Raw genomic sequence first — 20,624 nt, 5'->3', positions numbered from 1 at the left:
GTGAGCAAGCTTAATGGACAAAAGTGGGGTCCACGGTGGGTCCTCATCCCAAGATTTTATTTTAAAAAGATTGATAAATGGTGAATTTGAAACAAAATAAAGTTCTGTGGTTTTGTGCATATAAAATCTAAACCTAACTATAACGTCCCTGTAACCTTTGTTCTTTTAGTGAATTTCTAAGATTTTTCTAAATTCTATTTCCTAAATATAATGTCCCTGTAACTTATGTTTTTTTCAGTATATTACATATATATATATATTGATATAGATATATTAATCAATCATAAAATTAGGTTATGCCTCTAACGTCAAATACTAATAAAAATAAAAAGCGGGCCCTGAAGGTCAGTGCTCATACCTTGAATAACTGTTGTGACCCTAGTATCCATGAATGTTGTTTGAGCAGATATTGTTTAAAAAAGAACTTGAAAATGGCTAGGTTGTGTACTAACGTACTAGTACTTTGGGATGTAGTACTTTGGGAAGGGTGTTCCACAATTTAGTCCCACCACTTTTAGTGCCCTGTTCCCTAGCTTGATCAAGCACCATTTCAAAACAAACATTTTAGGTTCAGAGCTAGAACAAAGGAATGTGACTAATTGGTAGAAGTGGAAGAGGTCTGTCAGGAATGCTGGGGCTTCCCGTTGATAACGTTCCGGACCAAACACAGAACTGTGGGCTGGATTTGGAGTTCCATTAACAGTTCTGACCCCCTAGCTGACATGTTCACATTTGTTTCCAATTCATAGGTAATCCATAGATCTGTGCCAGTTGTAATTTATAAACAGACCTCTTCAGAAGGCTCAGGAGGAGGCCATGTACTATTGTAATCTTGCCTTGACCACTGGGTGAACTAGTAACTTAGGTGTTCAAAGATATGCAAAGGACACATTTTGGTTAGTGTAAATTGGTGGAAGCTGGTGGCTTTAAATATAGTCTGTATTTGTAGATCCAAAGACAACATAATTGAAAAGAACATTTAGATTAAGTGCATCTTCAACTGGGATGAGCAGTTGATCCACTTCTGGTCTCCATCCCACAGATAATATGGCATTCAGGTTTTTATATATCACCAAGGTCATAGTTTTACCACTGTTAAGACAGTTAATTTATTATCATCCATTTTTGATAGCTTAAAGGCAATCAATCGTTTTGGTCATCTAGTTAAAGTCAACGTGCAAGTCAATTAGAAATTGGGTGTCATCACAATACGGCTCACACAAGAATCCCCACTCTGATGAAGTGCTGGTTGATGGTGCGTGCCAATGACAACATATAACGATTGAAAAGGAGAGGTGCCAGGGTTCTGAAGTATGTTGGCTAGTTTGATATGTTGCCCTCTATACTTTAGAAGATGATAACCCATTTCTTTAGGTGATTTAGAAGCACCTATTGGCCACTGGAATCAAGGGCACTATGAGCTGACATTGGATCAGCACATGGCAGACAACTGCTTTAACATCTGTTCAAGTTCAAGTAAAGACACCCGTTTTGAATTTGATTTATGTCTATGTATACGCTGTCTTTTTATTAGGATATGTTATATAAAACAAGTACACTGTTCCAAAAGCAAAGAAATAGGAATGCAAGGGCGAAGAGAGTCGGAGATATCATCAATATCAGGAGAGCCCTCGAGCACCCAATCGGGTGACAAGTTTCATCATTGAGCTATCTCCTCGTCAGACCGGTGCTGCAATATCTGGCGGACCATCCCAGGAACTGGGATGTGTAGGGGAATGCCTCCTTGGCATGGTTACCCCCTGACTTTTTGCCTTTGCTGATGCTAAGTTTTGATTTGAAAGTGTGCTGAGGCCTGCTAACCAGGCCCCAGCACCAGTGTTCTTTCCCTAACCTGTACTTTTGTTTCCACAATTGGCACACCCTGGCATCCAGGTAAGTCCCTTGTAACTGGTACCCCTGGTACCAAGGGCCCTGATGCCAGGGAAGGTCTCTAAGGGCTGCAGCATATCTTATGCTACCCTTGAGACCCCTCACTCAGCACAGACACACTGCTTGTCAGCTTGTGTGTGCTAGTGGGGATAAAACGACAAAGTCGACATGGCACTTCCCTCAGGGTGCCATGCCAACCTCACACTGCCTATGTAGTATAGATAAGTCACCCCTCTAGCAGGCCTTACAGCCCTAAGGCAGGGTGACTATACCATAGGTGAGGGCATAAGTGCATGAGCACTATGCCCCTACAGTGTCTAAGCAAAACCTTGGACATTGTAAGTGCAGGGTAGCCATAAGAGTATATGGTCTGGGAGTCTGTCATGCACGAACTCCACAGCACTATAATGGCTACACTGAAAACTGTGAAGTTTGGTATCAAACTTCTTAGCACAATAAATGCACACTGATGCCAGTGTACATTTTATTGTAACATACACCCCAGCGGGCACCTTAGAGGAGCCCCCTGAAACCTTAACCGACTATCAGTGTAGGCTGACTAGTTTTAGCAGCCTGTCACACACCAGACATGTTGCTGGCCACATGGGAAGAATGCCTTTGTCACTCTGTGGCTAGTAACAAAGCCTGTACTGGGTGGAGATGCTTATCACCTCCCCCTGGAGGAACTGTAACACCTGGCGGTGAGCCACAAAGGCTCACCCCCTTTGTTACAGCACCCCAGGGCACTCCAGCTAGTGGAGTTGCCCGCCCCCTCCGGCCACGGGCCCACTTTTGGCGGCAAGGCCGGAGGAGATAATGAGAAAAACAAGGAGGAGTCACTGGCCAGTCAGGACAGCCCCTAAGGTGTCCTGAGCTGAGGTGACTCTGACTTTTAGAAATCCTCCATCATGCAGATGGAGGATTCCCCCAATAGGGATAGGCATGTGCCCCCATCTCCTCAGGAGGAGGCACAAAGAGGGTGTACCCACCCTCAGGGCTAGTAGCCATTGGCTACTAACCCCCAGACTTAAACACGTCCTTAAATTTAGTATTTAAGGGCTCCCCAGAACTTAGGAACTCAGATTCCTGCAACCTGCAGAGAAGACGGAGACACTAACTGCTTTGGCCCCAGCTCTACCGGCCTGTCTCCCCACTTCTAAAGACACTGCTCCAGTGACGCTCTCCCCAGGGACCAGCGACCTCTGAAGCCTCAGAGGACTTCCCTGCACCTAGAAGGACCAAGAACTCCAGAGGACAGCGGCTCTATTCACCCAAGACTGCGACTTTGCTACAAAGAAGCAACTTTGAAACAACTTGCGTTTCCCGCCGGAAGCATGAGACTTGATACTCTGCACCCGACGCCCCCGGCTCGACTTGTGGAGAACAATCACTTCAGGGAGGTCTCCCCGGTGACCGCGAGACCGTGAGTACCCAGAGTTGCCCCCCTGAACCCCCACAGCGACGCCTGCAGAGGGAATCCCGAGGCTTCCCCTGACCGCGACTGCCTGCTTCTAAGAACCCGACGCCTGGTAGGGACCCTGCACCCGCAGCCCCCAGGACCTGAAGGATCCGAACTCCAGTGCAGGAGTGACCCCCAGGAGGCCCTCTCCCTTGCCCAGGTGGTGGCTACCCGGAGGAGCCCCCCCCCCCTTGCCTGCCTGCACCGCTGAAGAGACCCCTTGGTCTCCCATTGCTTTCTATTACAAACCTGACGCTTGTTTGCACACTGCACCCGGCCGCCCCCGTGCCGCTGAGGGTGTACTTTCTGTGTGGACTTGTGTCCCCCCCCGGTGCCCTACAAAACCTCCCTGGTCTGCCCTCCGAAGATGCGGGTACTTACCTGCTGGCAGACTGGAACCGGGACACCCCCTTCTCCATTGAAGCCTATGCATTTTGGGCACCACTTTGACCTCTGCACCTGACCGGCCCTGAGCTGCTGGTGTGGTAACTTTGGGGTTGCTTCGAATCCCCAAGGGTGGGCTACCTTGGACCCAAACTTGAACCCGGTAGGTGGTTTACTTACCTGCAAAAACTAACAAACTCTTACTCGCCCTAGGAACTGTTGAAAATTGCACTGTGTCTAGTTTTAAAATAGCTATATGTGATTTATGTGAAAACTGTATATGCTATTTTGCTAATTCAAAGTTCCTAAAGTACCTACCTGCAATACTTTTCATTTGAAGTATTACATGTAAATCTTGAACCTGTGGTTCTTAAAATAAACTAAGAAAATATATTTTTCTATACAAAAACCTATTGGCCTGGAATTGTCTCTGAGTGTGTGTTCCTCATTTATTGCCTGTGTGTGTACAACAAGTGCTTAACACTACTCCTCTGATAAGCCTACTGCTCGACCACACTACCACAAAATAGAGCATTAGTATTATCTCTTTTTGCCACTATCTTACCTCTAAGGGGAACCCTTGGACTCTGTGCATACTATTCCTTACTTTGAAATAGTGCATACAGAGGCAACTTCCTACAGGATGGTACTGAACCGAAGGCAATTTGCCAGGTAAGGGTCTGAAACGAATACTGACTGAGAGGATAGATAATTGTGTATAAGTGTAGGAGAGTGTAAAGAGGTTAAAATTGGTTCTGAGCCTAGAACATCACTTTAATGAATCAGGGGAAAGGTTCGGGCCAAGATTAAAAAACATCCAGAGTGTCAGTGGGAATAATGTCCCACTATACTCTACAGACGAAAAAAAGGTAGTGTACCTAATCCTGTCAAATTGTGGTCAACATGTTTCACGTCTTTTAATGGTCAATAAATGATCCCATGACGCTTCATCAGGACCTAGAATACTACTTCTCCTATTAAAAAAATTGTTATATACAATAAAGTGCTGGAGTGTCACTTACACTTACAACCGTCTTCAGGCGCGCGGCAGAGGGTAGGTTTTCCCACACGACAAAGGAGAGAACAATTAATACCTCCTTGGTTGAGGCTAGCGCGGTCCTAGGAAGCTCATTCTCGAATATGGGATGGGCGACTAATTGACCAACTGACATTGACGGCTTGTCTTCAGTTTGTAAGTGACACTCCAGCACTTTATTGTATATAACAATTTTTTGAATAGGAGAAGTAGTATTCTAGGTCCTGATGAAGCGTCATGGGATCATTTATTGACCATTAAAAGACGCGAAACATGTTGACCACAATTTGACAGGATTAAGTACACTACCTTTCTTCCTCTGTAGAGTATAGTGGGACATTATTCCCACTGACACTCTGGATGTTTTTTAATCTTGGCCTGAACCTTTCCCCTGATTCATTAAAGTGATGTTCTAGGCTCAGAGCCAATTTTAACCTCTTTACACTCTCCTACACTTATACACACTTATCTATCCTCTCAGTCAGTATTCGTTTCAGACCCTTACCTGGCAAATTGCCTTCGGTTCAGTACCATCCCAGTTCTTGGGATGGTCCGCCAGACATTGCAGCACCGGTCTGACGAGGAGATAGCCCAATGATGTAACTTGTCACCCGAATGGGTGCTTGAGGGCTCTCCTGATATTAATGATATCTCCGACTCTCTTCGCCCTTGCATTCCTATTTCTTTGCTTTTGAAACAGTGTACTTGTTTTATATAACAGTTAATCTTTGGGAGACTCTACACTGGACCATTAATCTCCCTGTCCCTCTTTTTGTATTGAATATTTATTAGGATAACCACAGTGTAAAATAAGTCCTTGTAAAGTGCATATTCACCCTTTTGGACACGGTGAGACTAAATAACCTCAAATCTACTAATTTTATAAACCTTGGAAGTATATAAAACGAGAGGATCAACAAGGATTCAAACCTGTGGCTATGAGGTCAAAACAGGTTTCTGGAGTGACTGCATTAATCCACTATGCCACCAGATCTGACTGGTACAAGCACCTTCTATCAAAGGTTATTCAGATTGATTTGTACAATTAAACTCTGGCCCGTTAAACCTGTATCATTGGTAGAACGTGCATCCTTCCATGAGTTAATCCACAGCTCACTACATTCATCCATGTTGCCTGGTACTCTTTGCAAGATATTTACTGTCTGACCCTAGTAGAACAAGGAATTAGGGCTCCCGGGCACTTCCCAAACAGTAGTTGTTACAGAGGGTTGGCGCCCACAATATTCTAGAGTAACAGTGCCGTCTACATGTAACACTAGTCCTCCTTTTTCATCTAGATTGTTGAGCTCAGTGGATGGATTGTAAATTTCTCGGTCTCAGGGTTATGTTTCCAAGAGGAGCAATATTGGTAGGTAGCCTGCACAATACACAGGAGGACTTTTTGAGTAGTAAGTCTCCATCAGTATTGCATTGCACTGCAATCTTGTTTTAACTGCAATAATGTTGGCACTGAGGATTTTAGTCCATGATTTCTATCTTGCAATTAGGGTTTCCGACTATTGCTGATAAGGAGATTATTGATATTAGAAAAGAGCAGCACCGCATTCAGTTATGGCAATGCAGAAGCACAGAAGTTATATTGTTTCTTGTGATGAATCTTTAGCACTGGTGGTGATATGATTTTGTAGATCTGTTGGTGCCCTATAAGAGTATTTTCCCAACATCTACATTTTCCTGCATATTCCCTTAGGAGAACAAACAAAATGTTGATGTTTTCTACCTTTTTGTCTCCTGTTTCTAGCGGATGAAATGTTTTGTGAAATGGTGAAGACAAACAAGCTCTGCGAACGAAAACTGTTTATACAGTTCTGCTGTCGGACATGTCTCCTGGCGGGGTAAAGCATGCTCTGACCTGCATTCAGGCTTAGGCCTTCATTGAGAATCCTGCAAGCCTGGACTTGTTGATCCTACAGAACTGAGTGATGCCTGAGCTTGAGGAAGCAATTGTACTATGTACTGGCTGACATTCCCTTAATAGCTTTAACACAACACTTAACTTTAACTTGACATTTGTAGCAATATATATGGTAGCCCTAGGTCCATAGTTCATGTCGTATTACCAAGGATAATGTCTGAAAGGACTCTAGAGAATTGGAGATATTAATGCCCTCCCTACTTTCTAATGACCTATACCAGTATACCACTCTCCTTCGTTTATTGGCAAGCTTTGTTTGTAAATTTAAGTAAAAATATGTTTTGGGAATTGTTGCTCAGGGCTTGAGGGGATCGTGCAGGATTCATTTTTTTATGTTTGTATTACCAAAGGGAGATTAAAGAAAACTGTTTGTGAATATATGTTTCTTCCCAATTGTATGGTCCTTTCATTATATGAGCAAAATCTTAGATCTCAGCTGCTGTGCCAGCCTCATGTGAAGTTCAGTAGGATTTTTTTTCGGCCCCAAGTTCTTGAGACAATCCAAAATATTGTTTGAGATTTTATACCTTCTTTCGGACTCGTCAGCATTCCCCTGTAGAACCCATCCATGATATCAATGCTTTTTCCATGATATAATCTGTACAGAGAGCAAACATCAGCATTGCTGCCTCCAGAACGATAGTAATATCTTCCTTAGTTGGAGTTACACAGATGGTGGTAATCCACATGGAGAACTCCCTTTACCGCATTACATTTGCTCCTGCAACTTTATGATCCTCTTATCGTCGGTTATAGGAGTATTTGTAATAATAGTGGCTTGGCCACTTGGTCCAACCCATTATGCACTTTTGTGTATGTTAAGTAATGAACTGTGTGAGGAGGCATCACTGTCATTATACTTTCTGTTGTCCAGGGGAGCCTGATTTAAGTTTGTGGCTCCATCACACTGCAATCTGATACAGAGATGCAATTCATTGCACTAATTCATGTTGAATAAATTACAACCCACTTGTTGTGTTGCACAGATCTGAAACCCCACTCTCAGTTGTCCACTATTGAATGCATGGCCAGAAATCAGTGGCTTTGGACGTTTTTTTAATTGATTGATCGCTTATTATATTGTTTGCAGTTCCTGAGGGGAAGCAGCCTGTGTGGTTCCACAGGGAGGTAGGTGTAACCTGCAGTTATATGCATGTATTCTTCTTGCAGTGGCCAAAAGAGACTGTTCGTTTTGTCACGATCTGTGGCTCCCTCCAAAGTTGCAGGGTCCGATTTCTAACTAGCTGGTGCAAGCACTTAGTTTAATGCACCAGCACAAATTAGAAAACGAGTTGGACTGCAACTTATTCATGTCCAGCTAAGCTATTCTGTGCAGGTGGTGTTTTCTGGTCAGGATTTGTCCCTCTAAATTAGTTTAGGAGCAAAGTGAAACTCAAAACCCTCTTTTGTAAGTGAGTAATACCCTCCAAATAACACTAAGGAGCATGGGATAAAACTTTAAATTTTTATTTCAAAACCCAAATCTAGTGCATAAAATATGAACAGTAACCACAACATATGAGAACATAATTGTAGTAATGCACGACGTGGCTGGTGAAAATAATATGAACATCGCAACATGGTTAGCAAGCTCTTAAGACCTTAACACTACTTATAAAGGCTTTGATAAAATTTTGCAGAAGCAGACAATAACAAACCTTCAGATCAAGTTTCTTAATATGTATCTCACAGCATGTGTTTTATAATAAGAAATAGCTGTTTAGCCATTCTCTATCACAGCCCTAACACAAGGAGTGATAAGCAGTGCTAGGCTGAAACAACTCCTCTGAGCAACTCTCAGAGCCCCGGAGCAAACCCCTGGCTGGGGCTGGTTTGCAGCAAACTAGTGTAACCTTTGGCCTGATAGTTCCATCGTGAGGCCTTTCCAAATAATAGATAGTTGAGTATTTATGTATCTAATCACCAATTCTATATATAAATTTGGCAACGCTAAGGTCCCAGCAAGACAAAATAAATATGGCGAGAAATCTGTCACCTCAATGCACATGTAGACATTTTATCGGATACTGTAAGCATCTGTATTAACATGGCAGTGACCATAACATGAACAATTAAATATGTCAGCCCAGATAGTTCTTGTGTTTGAACGTCACACTTTCTAATAGAGGTAGCAGAGTCGTCAGACTAGCACATAATAAAAACAGAAGAGAGTAAATGGACCTAGAGTTCATTACACTTTTTAAATATCTGTGGGGATGGGGAGATGTGCATTGTTTATTCATTGCAGTCTGTGTTTTGGATTTCACCGATCTTCCTTGGTACGGCTTCAGTTAGTTTTTGGGAAAACGATGTGAAGTTCTTCCTTAATAATGTAAACATTTTGCTAGGAGAATGCCAGGAATAATGTTAATAATACAGAGAACACACACAACATGCATTTAAATATTAAATTGTACCCAGTTCCTTCTGTGCTTGTTTATGTTCTTGTGTTTAGAAGCAACAATGCAGAAAATTGTGTTCATGTAGTTGACAAGTGGTTCTCAAAAAATTGGTTGTCTTGTCCATATTCAATGTCCTTTCATCTGTGTCTGACATCCAGCATTTGCACTGATTTCATTTTGATAAGAGTCATCTGTTTGTTTCCATGTTTTTTGTGATCTTACTGCTTACATTTCTTGTACCACAACAAAAGTAAAAAGAAGAAAAAAGATTTAAGCTATTGAAATGCACAGCTACAGTATGTCAATTTTGTTTGCAATACAAGACCATTTTTGTACATTTGTTTACTGAAAAAACACACAATTTAATTATAATAATTTGTATGACTTTGTGCTCCTTATAGCTCTCTGTCCCAGAGCTTTCTATGTTTACTTCCACATTTGCATCATACTGAGGGGCAAGTAAGCCTCCTAAGTGGACCATCCAATAGGATGCTTGGGGCAGGAACCAATTTCAGGAAAATGCAATGCTCACACAAATTTAACAATAAAATATTTACCTCCCATGACAAGGGTCTACTTTTTTTTAGAATCAACTGAAATAGGTATGTTTGGGCAAAGCCTTAATAGACTTGTTTCTTCTAAACACAAGGTATTCCATTCCACCCACGTCTGAGAGAAAAAACTGCATTACACCTTCACTTTTCTTCTTTTGTAAGCATGGGGCAGCCACAGAACGATTCAGGCTTCCTGATTTGTGTTTGGATCAAATATTGAGTTAAAAATATTGGAGAGCATATATATCCCCCCAAAAATGTGATTAAAAAATATTGTGCTATAGAATATTGTTGTCAAGAATATTGTTTATTCGTAGCATGTGTTGGCTGTATATACATATGCTTAGCATGCTCCTGCCATCTAGTCGTGGGCTCGGACATTTGCAGTTTGTTTTGCTTTGAAGAAGTCTTTTGAGTTACAAGGAATAGAGCCTCCTTCTATAATCTATATTGCGCATGTTCATTGGCTCCATTGTTAGATTGTTTTGCTCCGCCATCGGGTTCAGACGTCTATCTTAGAGCTCTGGAATTGAAGCTTCAACACATTCTTGCAGCCTCCTTCAGTGGCCTACTTATCAACCTTTGATGGATAACAGAGGAAAACAACAAGTACTGGACTTTTCAACATCCTTCATTCTGCCAGCCTGGGTCCTGGTTGGTTCCAGACTCTGGCTGCTACCCTTCTTTACCATCTTCTTTCACTTGACGAGCACGGAGTGATGGAAAAGACTCACTTCAGCTTTTGCCCCAAGTGCTATGCCAAATACTCCAGGCAAGGTCAACACCTGGTCTGGAACCTCTGCTAGTCTCCTGAACATGATGAAACGTTGTGTAATGCCTGCTTCGTCTTTCAGCCAAAGAAGACACTTCACCAACTTAGGGAACCGTGGTCTGCACATACTGCAATGCAGACAACTCGACCCAACAATGCACCAACATCTTTGGAGATCAACAGCAAAGCCTCTATGCTGAGGAGGATGTCAAGGATAAGGCTGAAACCCAGGCGGCACCAATGGGCCCTCCCATTCTCCATGCCAGCAGTGGGGAAGGTTCAGAATCGGACTATGAACTTGAACATTTCATAGGGCACATAAGTACATTACCAAAAGCCTCCCACACCCAAATAAAAACCTACACACTGGCTCACAGAACCAATTGTCCCTCCGCCTAAACAAGCTTCTAAAGGCACGAAAAGTCAGAGGCAGTGACCACTACATAGACGGAGCTGGTGTTGAAGGCGCACATGACACCTGAAAAGCCTTCTAGGCCTTCGGAGCTGAAAAAACTGCCACAAAAACATGCTGTGTCCTCTGAGCCAAAAACTCCCTCGGCACCCTCAACATCTCACCATGCCTAATCATCCTTGGCATCAAAAACATCTTCAGAACCCAAACACACTGTGCCTACAACTTTGTTGATGCCCAAAGCTGTAAAAAAAAAAAACTGCCACAGAGACAAAGCCCCCATGCAAGAAGTGAAAGGATAGGTGTACAAGCCCCATACTGTTTCCTCCAGAACTACCGCCACCTCCAACACCTGATCCAGTACCATTACCTCCTTTTTCCCCTCCTCCCCTCCTTTGCTTCAATTACCACAGCTTCCAATACTGTCAAAATCACCATGGTGCTCCTCTCACACTCACCCACAAGGGTCACCCACAACATCGTCCTTAGGGAAGCACAGTCCAAATCACCGTATTGACCCCTATGACGCTCCTTGCTTTCATGATCCACAAGGTGACACTGGGAATATCTACTGGCCATGGGGCGACTATGATTTCGACCCTCAGGAGGATACGGATCCAGATTTATATCTTTCTAAACCGTCACCACCAGACGACACTACTTCATACCATGATGGTCTCCATAGAGCCCCACATTACCATATGGTTGAGGTGCATACCCTACATAAAAAGGGCAATTTTCTTGTTGAAACCCTCTCCAAATCACAGCTCACTGTCCAGTTCTTACCAATGTTGGTGTGCATGCTGAAACCCACACTTGAAGTCTTTAAGCAACCCGTAAAATCAAGGGTTTTAACAGCAAGGGCCCTATGTGTGTCCAGGGCCTTTAATACAAATGCTACTAGTGGGCCTGCAGCACTGATTGTGCCACCCGCTACAGTAGCCTTTTAAACTTTTTTCAAGACTGCCACTGCAGAGCTGGTGTGTGCAGTTTAAACTGCCATTTCGACTTGCCAGGCCCAAACCTTTCTTTTTATTACATGTATGTCACCCCTAAGGTAGGCCCTAGTTAGCCCCAAGGGCAGGGTGCTGTGTGTTTAAAACGTTGGACATGCACTTTTAAGTTTAACATGTGCAGATAGTAAAAAAACTCTTACATTTGCTTTTCACTATTGGAAGGACTATCTCTCCCCCACAGGCTAGCATTGGGGTTGCCTTAAAACATCTTGTAAGTGTAATTTCCAGTTGGCAAAAGATAGAAATATGGGGTTTGGTGACTCTGAACTCACAGTTTAAAAATACATCTTTTGGTGAAGTTAGTTTTTAAATTGCAGATCTGAAAATGCCACATTTAGAAAGTTTGCATTTTCTGACTTTAACCATTCAATGCCTTTAGTCTGTCTCTGAATACACGTCTGGGTATCGGTGGCAACTACATTTGTGCATTCTCTCTAGACAGTCAAAAACAGGAAGGGCTTGGTGTGACAGGAGATACATCAGCATTCATCTTCATCATTTTCATACTGATAGTTTTCTTGGGCAGGGAGCGGTAGAGGCAGTTCACACTTAACATCTGAATAGGCAGTGTCCTGCCCTCACAAAAAGGGTTGTTACCCTCTACAGCCAGGGCTGGGTTGAAAAGGATCCTTGTGCAATTCAGAGAACTCTTTTGAAGTTAACCTTACAACAAAGGCTATTTTGGGTATAAGTACTGGGCCTCTGACACCATATACTCAGAACACTTCTGGACTGAGGAGATTCTACTAGAAGGACCACTGTGCTGTCAGGAGGGATTGCCACTTTGCTGTTTGCTCTGCTGTGCTGGCCTGCTGCCTGCTACATCTTGCGGGGAGTGTGAGGATTGGATCTGACTCTCTACATCCTGCAATCTAACTTTTCTCCAAGGGCCTGACTGCCGTTGCTTCCTGTTTCAGTGAAATCGAAGATTTTACTTGCATCTTGCTACCAGCAGCTTCTGCTGTGAGTCCTGCTCTGTCAGGTGGTGCTAAATCCATCCCTGGGCTCTTGGAGGTGAGTGTGGTGCTGCAACAGAAGAGCTGATGCAACAATTGTAGGAAAGTACCATCTTGCCTGGCATGTTACCCCCATATTTCACTGTATATATGTTGTTTTAGTCTATGTGTCACTGGGACCCTGCCAGGCAGGGCCCCAGTGCTCATAAGTATGTGCCCTGTATGTGTTCCCTGTGTGATGCCTAACTGTCTCACTGAGGCTCTGCTAACCAGAACCTCAGTGGTTATGCTCTCTCTGCTTTCCAATTTTGTCACTAACAGGCTAGTCACTAAATTTACCAATTCACATTGGCATACTGGTACACCCATATAATTCCCTAGTATATGGTACTGAGGTACCCAGGGTATTGGGGTTCCAGGAGATCCCTATGGGCTGCAGCATTTCTTTTGCCACCCATAGGGAGCTCTCACAATTCTTACACAGGCCTGCCACTGCAGCCTGCGTGAAATAACGTCCACGTTATTTCACAGCCATTTACCACTGCACTTAAGTAACTTATAAGTCACCTAGATGTCTAACCTTCACCTGGTGAAGTTTGGGTGCATAGTTACTTAGTGTGTGGGCACCCTGGCACTAGCCAAGTTGCCCCCACATCGTTCAGGGCAAATTCCCCAGACTTTGTGAATGCGGGGACACCATTATACGCGTGCACTGTACATAGGTCACTACCTATGTACAGCGTCACAATGGTAACTCCGAACCTGGGCATGTAACATGTCTAAGATCATGGAATTGTCCCCGCAATTCCATTCTGGCATTGGGGGGACAATTCCATGATCCCCCGGGTCTCTAGCATAGTACCCAGGTAATGCCAAACTGCCTTTCCGGGGTCTCCACTGCAACTGCTGCCATCCCCTCAGACAGGTTTCTGCCCTCCTGGGGTCCAGGCAGCCCTGTCCCAGGAAGGCAGAACAAAGGAGTTCCTCTGAGAGAGGGTGTAACACCCTCTCCCTTTGGAAATAGGTGGCAGGGCTGGGGAGGAGTAGCCTCCCCCAGCCTCTGGAAATGCTTTGATGGGCACAGATGGTGCCCATCTCTGCATAAGCCAGTCTACACCGGTTTAGGGATCCCCCAGCCCTGCTCTGGCGCGAAACTGGACAAAGGAAACGGGAGTGACCACTCCCCTGCACCTCCCAGGGGAGGTGCCCAGAGCTCCTCCAGTGTTCCCAGACCTCTGCCATCTTGGAAACAGAGGTGTTTGTGGCACAATGGACTGCTCCGAGTGGCCAGTGCCAGCAGGTGACGTCAGAGGCTCCTTCTGATAGGCTCTTACCTCTCTTGGTAGCCAATACTCCTTCCTTGGTAGCCAAACCTCCTTTTCTGGCTATTTAGGGTTTCTGCTTATGGGAATTCTTCGGATAACGAATGCAAGAGCTCACCAGACTTCCTCTGCATCTCCCTCTTCACCTTCTACCAAAGGATCGACCACTGACTGCTCAGGACGCCTGCAAAACCGCAACAAAGTAGCAAGACGACTACTAGAAACCTTGTATCGCCTCATCCTGCCGGCTTTCCCAACTGTTTCCAGGTGGTGCATGCTCTGGGGGTAGCCTGCCTCCTCCCTGCACCAGGAGCTCTGAAGAAATCTCCTGTGGGTCAACGGAATCTTCCCCCTGCAACCGCAGGTCCCTGGAACTCAGCAACTCTGTCCAAATGTCTCCCACAGTCCAGTGACTCTTCAGTCCAAGTTTGGTGGAGGTAAGTCCTTGCCTCCCCACGCTAGACTGCATTGCTGGGTACCGCGTGATTTGCAGCTGCTCCGCCTCCTGTGCACTCTTCCAGGATTTCCTTTGTGCACAGCCAAGCATGGGTCCCGACACTCCTTCCTGCAGTGCACAACCTTCTGAGTTGTCCTCCGGCATCGTGGGGCTCTCTTTTGTGACTTCGGGTGGACTCTGGTTCACTTTCCTTCCAAGGGCCTGTTCAGGTACTTCTGTGGGTGCTGCCTGCTTCTGTGAGGGCTCCTTGACTTGCTGGGCACCCCCTCTGTCTCCTCCTCCAAGTGGCGACACCCTGGTCCCTCCTGGACCACAGCAGCACCTAAAAACCTGTACAGTGACCCTTGCAGCTAGCAAGGCTTGTTTGTGGTCTTTCTGCGTGGGAACACCTCTGCAAGCTTCATCGCGACGTAAGACATCCATCTTCCAAAGGAGAAGTTCCTAGTCCTCTTCTTTCTTGCAGAACTCCAAGCTTCTTCTAACAGGTGGCAGCTTCCTTGCACCCTCAGCTGGCATTTCCTGGGCTCCTGCCCACTCTCGACACTGTCGCGACTATTGGACTTGGTCCCCTTGTCTTACAGGTACTCAGGTCTGGAAATCCACTGTTGTTGCATTGCTGGTGTTTGTTCTTCCTGCAGAATCCCCCTATCACGACTTCTGTGCTCCCTGGGGGTAGTAGGTGCACTTTACACCTACCTTTCAGGGTCTTGGGGTGGGCTATTTTTCTAACCCTCACTGATTTCTTACAGTCCCAGCGACCCTCTACAAGCTCACATAGGTTTGGGGTCCATTTGTGGTTCGCATTCCACTTTTGGAGTATATGGTTTGTGTTGCCCCTATACCTATGTGCTCCTATTGCAATCTACTGTAATTTTACACTGCTTGCATGACTTTTCCTGCTATTACCTGCATAATTTTGGTTTGTGTACATATGTCTTGTGTATATAACTTATCCTCATACTGAGGGTACTCACTGAGATACTTTTGGCATATTGTCATAAAAATAAAGTACCTTTATTTTTAGTGCTTCTGTGTATTGTGTTTTCTTATGATACTGTGCATATGACACCAGTGGTATAGTAGGAGCTTTACATGCCTCCTAGTTCAGCCTAAGCTGCTTTGCCATAGCTACCTTCTATCAGCCTAAGCTGCTAGAAACACCTCTTCTACACTAATAAGAGATAACTGGACCTGGCACAAGGTGTAAGTACCTCTGGTACCCACTACAAGCCAGGCCAGCCTCCTACAACAATGACGTGTGTCACTTGAAACTGATGCATCCCCCTGCAGAAATGCTGCTTTGCCGCTGCCTGCACCAAAGCCATGGACACCACTCGCCGACTGTGCGATGCAACAACCCAGACTTTCTACGCAGCCCGACGTGGCCGATGCAGCACCAACACATCAGAACCGGTACTCATCGCTTCTGGACATTCACGCATCTACGACATTGCCCGATCAGGAACTGGTGTATTGTAAGCATGACACATCCCCTTCTTTGGATCAACGCATCGTCACCGAGCATCAGTGCAACAAATGTACTATCAGCAGGTGTGCGTGACTCCTGTACCTGGTCTGCACTCCAACGCGGTTAGACTGAACTTTTGGATTTGCACTGTTCTAGCGAGACCAGATAGCCCCAGTTCGAGTTATTATCTTTTAAGCACTGCATCTTTGAAAATTCATAACTTGACTTGTGTATGTTGGAGTTTTGTTGTTTTGGTCTAGGTTGACTCATATAAATATTGGTTGTTTTTCTAACCTGAAGTGGAGTTCTTCTGTGGTGTTTTCACTGTGTTACTGTGTGTGTGGACAACTATTTTACACATTGCCTCTTTAGTTTAGTCTGACTGCTCTGTGCCAAGCTACAGCTTTTAGAGTGTATCTTACTTTCCCGGACTAGGATTGTGAACCCTACTCGGACAGAGTGCAAACCTAGACCCAATTTCTAACAGGCACAATGAGATTAAATGCAATTCAATTCAATTAGCTTTTGTAAAGCGCAACTACTCACCTGTGAGGGTCAAAGGCGCTGTGGGGGTTGCGGTCCTCTGTGGATCAGTCAAAGAGCCAGGTTTTAAGGTCCTTCTTGAATTGAGGTAATGATGGTGACTGGAGGTGAAGAGGCAGAGTGTTCCAGCTCTTTGCTGCGAGACAGGCAAAGGATCTTCCTCCAGCTGAGGTCTCCCATATGCGGGGTATGATGTCCAGTGCCTGTTGAGCAGAGCAGATAGGTCTGGTGGGGAGCAGAAGATGATGCTATGGTTTAGGCAGGTAGGCCCTAAGTCATAGAGAGCCTTGTATACGTGAATAAGGAGTTTGCAGTTGATCCTTTTCTTAACGGGGAGCCAGTAGAGGTCTTTCAGGTGTTTTGAGATGTGTTCATGGCTGGGGATGCTCAGGATGAGTCTGTCAGAGGCATTCTGGATGTGCTGTAGTTTCTTCCTATTCTTCCGAGTGGTGCCGGTGTAGAGGGCATTGCCATAGTCAAGCCTGATGGTGACCAGGGTATGGCTTACGGTCTCATGGCAGTAGTTTGGGATCCTTGGTGATCTGGTTCCATTTCCTATATGGGGAGTGGAGGGTGCTAAGGAGGACGGTAGGTGCAGTGTTGGAGAGTGTATGCAGTGGTGGTCAATCCAGTATAGTGTGGAGGTTTTGCTGAAGGTGATGTTGTTGCTGGCAGAGAAGATGGGATTGAGTGTGTGTCCGGCGATGTTTGTAGGAGAGGTGACCAGTTCCTTGAAGGCTGATGGTTGCGAGGTTCTTGAGCAGGGAAGCGGTGTTCATTGCTGTTGTCGATGTGATAGTTGAGGTTGCTGAGGAGAAGGTAGTTCGTGGAGGAGAGTGCGTGTGATGCTATTATATCGACAATGGAGTTGCTGAAGGCTGGTTGCGGACTGGGTGGCCTGTAGATGAGGGTGCTGGAGAAATGGAGGATTTACTGCAGCACCTCCCAGATCAATATAAGCAATGTGAGTCAGAACTAATAGAAGAAGGCAAAATTATATCCAGTGCCTCAATTCATTGCGCATTAGATGCAGCAGAAACAAGTGCAAGGGAGGTAAACACTAATATTATTATTAGGTGCCATGCTTGGCTGACAGAATCCAGTTTTAAACCTGATGCGCAGCAATATCTACTGAACCTACCATTTGATGGGGAACACCTATTTGGACCCCAAGTATATGAAATGCTTAAGAAAAAAAAAAAGGACACCAACACTGTATAAGACATAGGTGTCCTTCAAACCTACCAACACGGGCTCCTTTGGGAGAGGCCAGTACCAAGCTTAAACTGCCAAAACAGCTACTGCTAGGGACACACCTATCACCCAAAAAAATCACAAAGCCTCTCTATCACTCACAATACACAAGAGGGTCTTACTATAGGTCACACTACAAAGGTAATAAAGGGCGAGGTCGTGGATCCACTTCTAAGGGGACCACTTCCAACAAGCAGTGATTCTCTTCCCCTCCACACACCAGTGGGGGGACGACTACAGGACTACCACTCACAATGGGAACACATTACATCAGATCAGTGGGTCCTTTCAATAATAAAAGATGGATATTGACTCAAACTCAAACTTACATCTCATCCTCCTAATATTCCGCCTTGTCAACTGAACACCTCTCACTTTTACAACAGGAGATTCAAGATTCAAGCTCTGCTTCAAAGGGGAGCCATAGAGCATGTTCCAATCCAAAACAAGGGACAAGGGGTATACTCACTGTACTTCCTCATTCCAAAGAAAGATGGGACTTTACGGCCAATACTAGACCTCAGGCCTCTGAACAAGTACATCTTACCGGAACACTACACATGGTAATGTTGTGTTGATTCTCATTATAATAAGAGACTGCTGGATTTGGGTGACAGCACCACTGGATTGGGGGCAACTGAGTCCAATTCCACACTATTTGACTACTGTCTGCCTAACCCTTCCGGCCAGCTAGCAGTACCTCACCAGTACCCAAGAGTAGAGGTGATTTGTGGCAGCCGTGCACATGACGTTCTGATTTCTCAGGGAAATCATGGTGGAACAGATCTTGCCCTTTTCTCTCAGTTGCGTTTGTCTCACTCATCCAAAGACAAACAGAAGCAGGAATTGGTTCAATTAATTTTATTGAATCAACTGCGTTCTAGATAAAAAGACATGTACTGCAATAATAAGGATAATGAAACATCATAATAGCAGAGTGGTGATGAAACATAAGAAAAGTCCCACCATAGTGTCATGATGCCAGGTTTTAGAATTCCTACCTATACCACTAAGGTTCTATACAGCAGTGTTAGCCCTAATCCACTCTTCAGGACCCCTGAGAAGACACTATCCCCCTTACCTGAATGTGGTAGTAGCGAAGAGGGCTGTTGTTCTACTAAGAGTCCTCTCCCATGTAGGTGGAAAAGATGTCTAATCTCAGCAGACAGCTAAAGTGAAGCAAACCGCATGCAGTGGCAACTTCTGCCTGGAGTTTCCCTCTAACGTATAGGGGGCAGAGAGGTGTTTTAAAATTAAACATCTGATGTTCTAAGAAAAGTGCCCAAATGTAAAAACAAGTGTGTTTCCATGAAATGACAGGGAGTATGATGTTCTACTTTGTACCAACAACATTATTGTGCACAGCCTTCAGGAAAGCATAGAGCGAAAATGTTTTGCTAACATTTTTTAACAATTTCTAAACAGAGCGAACAACAGATAAAAGAATAAAATCATCCACGAAATGAAGCTTTTGCTAAATAATAAAATTAATTGTTTTCTAGGCTAAAGGGCACAAGCTGCAGGCCTATAACTGAAATAATGTGCCCATAAAATGCTGCTAAAATAACCTCATGACACCCACCCCTTGTCGGTTTAAACTGTAGAGGTCAGCCTAATTGTAGTACATTACAAATAAACTAAAATATATACACAAATGTTCAAGTTGACAAGCATAACATACTAAAGCGGGCCAAATAAAAACGGTCAATTTAGAACTTAAAAGTCTTGTTAATAAAGGCTGAATGTCAAAATGATATCAAAAGTCATTGTCATTTTGAAAATCGTCAATTGTATTCATGGCAACTGAAGCAAGGAAAGATCCCAATATTGCAGGTGTTAATGTTACCAAATTGGTGCCAAGGAAAACCAAGAGCACTTGTGTTCAAACCCCCAGCTCCAGCCAAGGCGGCAGCATTCTGTGCAGTGCCAGATGTTAAAGTACCAAGAGCCGCTTGAACCACAAAGGGAGGCTCAGCGGAGGCTTCTCGTAGGAAACTCACCCTCAAAGTGCATGTCTGGTAATTATCCCTCAGCGAGAACATCAACAGATCAGCAGCCAATGAAACTAAGAGCTGCATAGAAAGACACAATTGTAGTGCACATTCAAAAAGGCAAAACAAGGGCTGCACACAGTCCAGGACCGGTCTAAATGACGAAGACAGTTGCACTCCAGTTCTTCATGGAGAGGTGCTCCGAAATATTTCATGATGTGTTCATGACACAGTTGTGCTGGTGGATGTGCCATCAGTCCTCCTTGCTGAGATGCGGCAGCCACTGTGGATGAAAAATAGCAACAGCAAAATGCCACCAATTAAGGCCAAAGTAATTGAGAACCCTCCGAAAACACCAGAAAATATTGAGTGTATGGCTGAAGGTATCACACCAAATATAGACTAAAAGGTGCTGATGAACCCAGAACCAACAGCCTTAAAGAAATGTACTGTCCCGGCAGTATTGGATGCATTGAAAATTCATCCCTTGAGATCACCAAAATGTTTTTCAAAGTGACTGTGTCTCTGCAGATGACCTTGCTACTTCGCGCGCATAGGTCTCACTGGCATATGTCAGTGCTACATGGTTCTGAAACAATAGGGCTTTTAGTCTGCTTAGCTTGTCAAAATTTACATTAGAAGTAGCAACATGATGCCAAATGTCTGCTACTAACATCGTTTGCATAGGGGGTAAAAAGCATGTTACCGCAACAAGTAACAATTTTTGAGACCACAACTACATAGGCAATTCTGGCTCGCATTCCACAACAGC

General features: G+C 44.6%; 1 protein-coding gene across 1 annotated transcript in view; it reads left to right on the top strand.

The window, feature by feature from the left end:
• Nucleotides 1-9,676, top strand: part of PCSK6 (proprotein convertase subtilisin/kexin type 6) — a 1,406,757-nt gene extending 1,397,081 nt beyond the window's left edge. The window contains exon 21 of the mRNA XM_069222809.1: nucleotides 6,532-9,676. Coding sequence (XP_069078910.1) covers nucleotides 6,532-6,629 — 98 coding nt within the window. The 3' untranslated portion in view covers nucleotides 6,630-9,676. The remainder of the gene's footprint in view (nucleotides 1-6,531) is intronic.
• The last annotated feature ends 10,948 nt before the right edge of the window (nucleotides 9,677-20,624 follow it).

Source organism: Pleurodeles waltl, chromosome 3_1 (assembly GCF_031143425.1).
Source record: "Pleurodeles waltl isolate 20211129_DDA chromosome 3_1, aPleWal1.hap1.20221129, whole genome shotgun sequence".
Lineage (NCBI taxonomy): Eukaryota > Metazoa > Chordata > Amphibia > Caudata > Salamandridae > Pleurodeles > Pleurodeles waltl.
This window is presented reverse-complemented; position numbering and strand designations above follow the sequence as displayed.